This window comes from Balaenoptera musculus, chromosome X (genome assembly GCF_009873245.2).
Source record: "Balaenoptera musculus isolate JJ_BM4_2016_0621 chromosome X, mBalMus1.pri.v3, whole genome shotgun sequence".
NCBI classification, from domain to species: domain Eukaryota; kingdom Metazoa; phylum Chordata; class Mammalia; order Artiodactyla; family Balaenopteridae; genus Balaenoptera; species Balaenoptera musculus.
In genome coordinates this window covers 20021235-20029242 of record NC_045806.1, presented here as the reverse complement: position 1 = coordinate 20029242, position 8008 = coordinate 20021235, and the positions used below count along the sequence as shown (strand labels likewise).

Here is an 8008-nt window from a genome sequence, read left to right as displayed (position 1 = left end):
CTAGCAACCGTCGGCGCAGGGGTGGAGCCTCTGGAAGGCGGGGCTTGCGTTCGCTCGCCGCCCGAGGCGCGACGCGCTGCAGCTCAACGTCGCGGTTTCCCCCCGAGGCTTCCGAGCTAAGCCTTGGTCGGATCGAATTGGCTGTACGGCCGTCACCCGCACCGCGGCCCATTTGCGGTCGGAGGAATCGGGCCCTAGCCGGCCGCCGTAGCCACCTCTCTGTAGTGGGCGGGGTCAAGGCCGGGTGACCCCCGCCGGAGCCGCCGCTGCCAGCGACATGTTCAAGGTGAGAGAGTGGAGCCGGGTCACAGCTGTCACCGCCCCTTCCCGGCCTCCCGGAGCCCTCCCCGCGCTCTCGTGGGCCTCTCCGGGGATCAGGCCCGGCTCGCCCCGAGGTTTTTCCCGCCTCCGGGCCGGCTGCGTCCCGGCCCCGCAGTTCATTCACCGGTCCGCGTGGAGCGAGGCGCTGCCGGGCGGAGGCGTGAGACCCGGGGGTGGGTGGGTGGGGCCCTTTGGGTTGTGCTCTCGTGAATAAAACACTTAAAAAATTAAAGTACAAAGTATCCACCCTTCGTCTGGTGCCCTCTTGGGTTCGTGAGTAGGGTTAGGCCACCTCAGGGCACTGCGGGGTTCGGTTCTGGTTGCCTGGTAAGGTCAGGTTTCAGAACCTGGTGTATGAATGGGGGAGGGTCACCTTCGGAGAAGCTGCTGCAGGAAGTCGGGGAGGCTGGCATGGGAATGGCTGGGTGAGAGGGAGAAGCTGGAACTTCTCTGCCATTTCCAGTGAACAGTATATAGTATGGATAGGTCAACTCCATTTACATTCTGTGAACTCATGTCCTTTGAAAGAAATACACTTTTACAGGGAAGACTGTTTCGAAAATCTGTACACATGAAGGTGTTATTCTCCTAGTTTAAAAAAAAGTAAATGATATTTTCTATCATGAAAAACAAATCACAGGCTACTAGAAAGGAGTCTACAAAATCGAGTCTTGAAGAAGCAGTGCACCCATAAAATATCGCTAATGAAATATCAGAATTGCACTACTCATTTAAAAGTCTTATTGAGCTGCAATGTGCTTTGGGTGCATTAGGACAGACAATAAAATCAGAACATGGATTTGGCCATCCAATCTTGGCATTGCCACTTTCTAGCTGTGTCACCTTGGACAAGTCACTTAACCTCTCTGAGCCTGTTTTCCTATTGGTGAAATTGGGGAAATAACGTCTACCTCATAGGGTTGTTATAAGGAATAAATAAGTTAGTATGTGTTAAGCACTTGGAAGAGGTCCTGGCACATAGAAGTGACATCCAAGTATTTGCTTTTATTTTGTTTTCAGGCAGCTCACAGTTTAGTTAGGACAACAGATCCCATAAGAAACTTGGTTCATTTGATAAATTTATGTTGAACATCTATTATGTGCTAGGAGCTCGGCTCAGTTTTAAGGGTGGAACAACAAAGGATATGCTGTGATCAGTTTATATGGTTATCAATGTACTGTGGTAGTAAAAAGAGCAGGATCTGTCTTACCAGGGGTTTGTGGTTATTGGCCCTTCAGAGGGTCTGCGAATAGCATTCAGGGGGTCCCTGAACTCTGAGGGGGAAAAAATACTCTTTTTCACTAATCTTTCACTGCAGTTTAGCATTTCCTTCAGTTATGAATGTAGGTAACTGTTTGTTATCTATTTCCGGATAACGACCTTAAAACAACAATGATTTATTATTTCTCACCATCTATAGGTTGGCTGGGCAGTTCTGCTGGCATCTCCCAGTGGCTGAATTCAGCTGGTGGCTAGACTATGAGGTGGACTTATTCCTATATCTGTGGGCCTAGGGCCCCTCAGTGTGGCTATCTTGGGCTTCCTAACATGGTTACTGGGTTCCAAGAAGGCTAGTCCTGATGCTAAACACCTGCTTGCATCACATTTGTTGATGTCAAAATGAGTCATATGGCCAAGCCCAGAGTCAATATGGTGGGGGACTACACAGAGCATGGATATGAGGACATGTGATTGATTGGGAGCAATTCATTTAATAAGCTACTACAGCAACAAACTACAGTAGTATTGGCAGTACCTGTCACCAGTCAAAGTTAACAGGACCAGTGCATGTCACAGACATTTTCATGTCATATTACAGTTCTTGCAGATCTCCAAATATCATTGATGCTCATCACTACATCAAAGTTACAGTAGTTATGACTCACTACTAGATCTTTTTAGTATTAATGAGCTAATAAAGAAGCACATATTACTGTATCAGATTTTGGGTCTTAAAAAACAATTATATTGCACTATAATTGGCATTTATGCAATTAGAAGCATTATTTTGAGAAGGGGTCCATAGCGCTCACCAGACTGCCAAAGAGGTCAGTGGCACAAAAAAGGCAAGGAACCCCTGGGGACTTCAGGGGAGGCAAGTTTTGAGAGACAGGAGTTCCTCAGGTGGATGAGCTGGGAAACAGCAGCAGGGGTACTCCATTGAGGAAGTGCCAGTAGCTCAGCTGTGCTGTGTCAAGGGAAAGATAAAGGGAGCTGAAATTGTTGAAATATGTGCTTTGAGTAGAAAAACTCACGACAAACCTTGGTGGATACCAAAATGTAAGGAGGAGAAAGAGGAAGAGGGAAGGCCAGAGATTTTCGAGAAGCAACTTTTGATAAGTAGAAGTAGGAGCACAAGAGTGATGTTTAGAAAATTAAGGGAGGGAAGTTTCAAGGACAGGCTATGTTAGGGTGCTTCCAGTTGGGAAAACCCAATTGCTTAAATAGTAAGGAAAATTATTTCACAAAGTCCAGAGAAAGGGTGGACTCCAGCGGGTCAACGATGTCCTCAAGGTCCCCATCTCTTTTCTTGGCTTTCCGAAGTAAGATTGGTTCCCCTTATGGTTGCAAGATGACTGCCAGTAACACATGCTTTCCCATCCACTAGAGCAAGAGAAAGAGAGAGGACAAAACTCCCAGACTTGGATTACACTCTTCAGTCTGATTGGACCAGTGCCCCTGACCCAATAGCCAGTGCCAGGGGAATGCCATGCCCTGATTGGCTTAGACTAAACGGGATCAGCTCAGGATGGGATCACTACATTAATCACCTGGGAGAGAAATGAATCCATGAACACAGTGGGGGAATGGAGACTGGATGTGCAACGACAATGTCTGTTACAGAAAGATGAGTTAGATGGGTTTGGAGAAGTGTTCACTGTTTTGGGCAATTTGGTTGGAAGGCTTTCACAATGTTTATACATGTAGGTTTACTGATGGAAGTGAAAGCTAGGTTAATATGGGTTGGTGGCTGAAAGATGAGTAAATGGGGTTTATAAGCTTGACTGTCAAGGGAAGGAGGGAGAATATAGTAACTTGAGGGACATGTTTGGTCAAGATTCTAGAGTTGTTTTGTGGTTGTTCCAGTATTCAAGATTTGGCAATGTTTATGGCCTCGGGAGGAATGTAGGGAGGGAACTTTTATAAAAGAGAATCCCTTAGCTTCGAAAAGGAGAGATAGTCCCTTCCACCTGTGAGATGGAAGGGAACGAAGGATGGCAGTAATTGTAGACTAGTGGTTCTCATCTGGATGGTACCACCTGCCTCGAGCGTGTTTTAGAAACTTGGTTGGTTCTTCACATCTTTCATTTAGTTGTGTTGAACATTCGTATGCTGAAATATAATGCTTATAAGTCTTTCCTTTTCTCCATTGTGTTACCATCAAATTGATATACGGGTCTCTCTTTTTTTTTGGACTTATGTATGTAGGTGGGTGATGAATTTTACTTCAAGATAGCAAGAGTTACTTAGAAAATTATTTGTCATAAAATGGCGGTGTCAGGTCTAGTAGGTGAGGACCAGTGCTTCTCAAGCTTTCATGTGCATGCGACTCTTATTAAAATGCAGATTCTGATCCAGGAGGTCTGGGTGGGGGCCTCAGAGTCTTCATTTTTTAACAAGCTCCTGGGTGATGTAGATGCTGCTCGTCTCCTGTCATACTTTGAATAGTAAGAACTGAGGCAAACTGGTAGATGAATGGTTTCTTGTATTTTCCAGGTGAGTGATTTTATGAGTGTGGTGGGATTTGGAAGAGGCATTGACCAAAGAACAAAAAAGATAAGTGAGAGTCTTTGAGGGCGCTGCTGAGAACTGCTACTGGCCGTCTTTCATGATTGCAGCCTGGGAGTGGGGCTGAGCACATGGTAGGGCTTGATCAGGTTTGAGACTTATCAGCTTGGGTCAACTAGGACTGGAGGGCAGAAGAGTTGATAGTATAGGTGTTGGTGGAAAAAGTACAGTTTGTGTGGCTAGTTATGTGCATATACAATGAAAATATTTGTGTTTTAACCGTTGTTTTGATTTAGCTATCCATCTTCAAGTCAGTAGGGGGCACTGGTGGATCACAAAACACATTTGAAAAGCTGCCCAGTGTTTGCATTCTATTGCAGGAAGCAGCTTTTCCAGGTGCTGCTGCAAGAAGCTTGAATACTGACTACATACACCCAGTCTTCAGATTCATGTTACTAGATTTCATTTGTTGCACAAATGTTTATCACAGTTCATCTATGGGCTGGGCACTCTGCGGTACCTTGGCAGGTATAAATGAAAAGACCCATTTTTTACCTAGGAGAGAGTCCCCCAGTGTGGCCACATATCAGAATTATTTGTGAGACAGTTTCCAAGGCCTGCCCATGGGTCGGATTTAGTTTTTAAGTGAGGTCCAGGAATCTCTAGTTTTGAAAAAGCCCCCCAGGTGACTGTGAAACTTGGGTTTCAGGACCTCACAATGTAATTAGTGGCACAGACAGGAACAGTTCATTCAGATGCAGTGGGATAAGTGCTCTGATGTAAAAGGGTTGGGGAAATGTAGAGCAGTAGGTCTCAACCTTGACTGCATATTAGACCCACCTGGGTTGCTTTTATAAGTCCCTATGCCCAGACTGCACCCAGACCAGTGCTATCAGAATCTCTGGGGTTGAGATTTAGGGATCTAGTTTATAGGGCATATAGGGCATGTAGCCAACCTTGAGAACTACTGACTTAGAGGAACAAGCACCAGCAGGGGGCATAAGGAGACTTGATAGAGGAGAACATGCCTTTGAAGCTGAGCAGACATGGTTGAAAGGGCCTTCCAAGCAGAGCAGAAAAGCTCATGCAAGGACACAGAACTGAGAGTTCAGTGCCAAGTTAAAACCTTGTTACCTAGGGTGAGACACTAAAGTTCTCTGTAGCTGTGTCCTCATCTATAAAACAAGGATAAGACTAGTACCAACCTTAAATTGTTGCGTGGATTAAATTAACTCAGACCCAAAGTTTAGCACAGTGTTTGGTACAAAGTAAGTTCTCTGTAAACGTGAGTTATTAATAACTTTTAGTTGGCGTCTTGTAGGAGGCTGCTATGGTAGTGTTATGGTGGTGCACAGTCTTGGGACTTTCCAGAAGTATTTTTTAGTGTCAAATCTTGGTAGTTCATTGGATGTGGCAGAGTTGGGAGAAGGAGAATTTAAGGATGCTGCCCAGGCTTTTGGCTTGGAAAATTGAGTGGCTCTTAGAACTGTTGATTGAGATGGGAGAGTGGAAGAAGGCTGAGTTCGGTTTGCAGGGAGGTGATAACTTGCTTTTGAATAGGTTGGACTTGGAGAAGTATCTGTGGACATTAAGAGGTGGTAATCAGTTGACATGGAATCCAGGAGTGAGGAGTTTTCCTGAGAGAGATGTGGGCTGGAGATGGAGGAATCATCAGATGCTTCAAGGGCCAGAAGATGGCCTAGTGAAAGCTGGTCTGCATCACTTCCTTCCTGAAGGACGGAGATGTGAGCTCCACTCAGAGCTCACTGCTCATAGGAGCCTGAGGTGACCGTATCCTTGGCTATAAGGCATTATTACCTGTTGTGGCTGTTTGGTCTTGATGTAATGCCTTTATTGCCTATCTTTCTGAAATAAATTTCCTTTTTTTTTTTTTTGGCTGCGTTGGGTCTTCCTTGCTGTGCACAGGCTTTCTCTAGTTGCGTCAAGCGGGGACTGCTCTTTGTTGCGGTGCGCGGGCTTCTCATTGCAGTGGCTTGATGGCTTCTTGTGGCGGAGCACGGGCTCTAGGTGTGCAGGCTTCAGTAGTTGCAGCACACAGGCTCGGTAGTTGTGGCACGTGGGCCCTAGAGCACACGGGCTTTAGTAGTTGTCGCACACGGGCTCTAGAGCACGCGGGCTTCAGTAGTTGCGGCGCACGGGCTCAGTAGTTGTGGCTTGCGGGCTTTAGAGTGCAGGCTTCAGTAGTTGTGGTGCACGGGTTTAGTTGCTCCACGACACGTGGGATCTTCCCGGACCAGGGCTCGAACCCATGTCCCCTGCATTGGCGGGCAGATTCTTAACCACCGTGCCATCAGGGAAGTCCTGAAATAAATTTTCTTATCGTGAATAGTATGTTACTATTACAAACTAAGGGGAGAATTACACTGATAACTGGAAAAGGAAAATCATCTGTAAATTGGAAAAGTACTGTAAGTTTATTTTACTTGAATATTATTTTAAATGTCACATATTTTGAAAGATAATAAAGATTTTTTGCCCTTACAGTTAAAACATCTCCGAGGGAATTCTCCTTGAGGAATTACAGTTTGTATCAGTTAATTTTCCCCAGTAATGCTTAAGCGGAAATTTATGGTTAGTGCATACAGCATGAAAGTTTATGTGGATATTTTCAGGGGAAAAAAACTCAGTCTAGAGGTATATTGTAGAATTTGGAAGCTATTTGTTTTTCACTTTTGCTGAGTTTTTCCTGATTTTTGCATGGCCTTATGCCAGTTTTATTAGAAAACTGGAACAGTGCCAGTTTCTTAATTTAGTGGGTTTTAAAACTTGTGTTCAGGGCTTCCCTGGTGACGCAGTGGTTGAGAGTCTGCCTGCCAATGCAGGGGACACGGGTTCGAGCCCTGGTCTGGGAAGATCCCACATGCCGCGGAGCAACTGGGCCCGTGAGCCACAACTACTGAGCCTGCGCGTCTGGAGCCTGTGCTCCGCAACAAGGGAGGCCGCGATAGAGGCCCGCGCACCGCGATGAGGTGTGGCCCCCCGCTCGCCACAACTAGGGGAAGCCCTCGCACAGAAACGAGGACCCAACACAGCCAAATAAATAAATAAATAAATAAATTTAAAAAAACAAACAAACAAAAAAAACTTGTGTTCATTGTACACTAAAACTTGTAGAAGGAGGAATTTAGAGCAAGGGTTGTAGAGTTTTCATTATACCGAGAGCCTATAACTTTGAATATTAAGCTATATTTTCATGATAATACCATTATAGACAGTAAGTTGTATTTTGAATGAATATTGTTTTAAAGGCACTTTAAATACAGTCACCCTTTGTCTTCCTACTTCTTTCTAAGTCTTTGAAGCAATGCAGCGTGTTTTGTTCAAAGCCCACACTGGCTCCAACTTAAGGACGTCTTTGTTTGGTTGGGTGAGGATGAGGAGCCCTCTGTGGGAGCTAGAGATAGGTTCACAAGTGCATGTTCATTGCTTTAGTTGGGAGGGATACCCAGTGGTTTCTTTTTTTCAGATGTTCCTGTTCATTCCTTTGAACAGTCTTTAAATAGGATATATGAAAATAATAAACGTTCATTTTTGTTTTTTCCCCCATTCCATAGATGTCAGTCCTTGTGAAATAACAGCCTGCTTTTCTTTGTGCTTGCTGAAATGAATCTCTCCCATTAGAGGTGCTGCTTCATGTGTCGTATTATGACATGGGTTAAACTGGTGAGTGAGTAAGTAAGAACCAAGTGATACAGGGACTCCAACAAGTTTCCTAAATCGTTTGTTGATGGCTTACCTCACTTGGCAAATATTGACTGAGCCTGTTTGTGGAGTCACATCTTTCGGGAGCACTGTTAAAAATTGCTGTGTTTAGTCCAAATATTGACTTCTCTTGTTTTTGTTCCTTATTTTCATAGAGATTTTCATTATGAATCCAGATTGTCATCAGCTGAATTGAGCCTTGCCCATGATTTTTTTTCCAAAAGAATGTTGTAG

General features: G+C 44.9%; 1 protein-coding gene across 3 annotated transcripts in view; it reads left to right on the top strand.

Moving 5' to 3' along the window:
• The first annotated feature begins 44 nt into the window (after nt 1-44).
• Nucleotides 45-8008, top strand: part of APOO (apolipoprotein O) — a 58703-nt gene continuing 50739 nt past the window's right edge. For all 3 annotated transcript variants that reach the window (XM_036841082.1, XM_036841081.1, XM_036841080.1), the window contains exon 1: nt 45-286. In XM_036841082.1, the coding sequence (XP_036696977.1) occupies nt 278-286 (9 nt within the window). In that variant the 5' untranslated portion in view covers nt 45-277. The remainder of the gene's footprint in view (nt 287-8008) is intronic.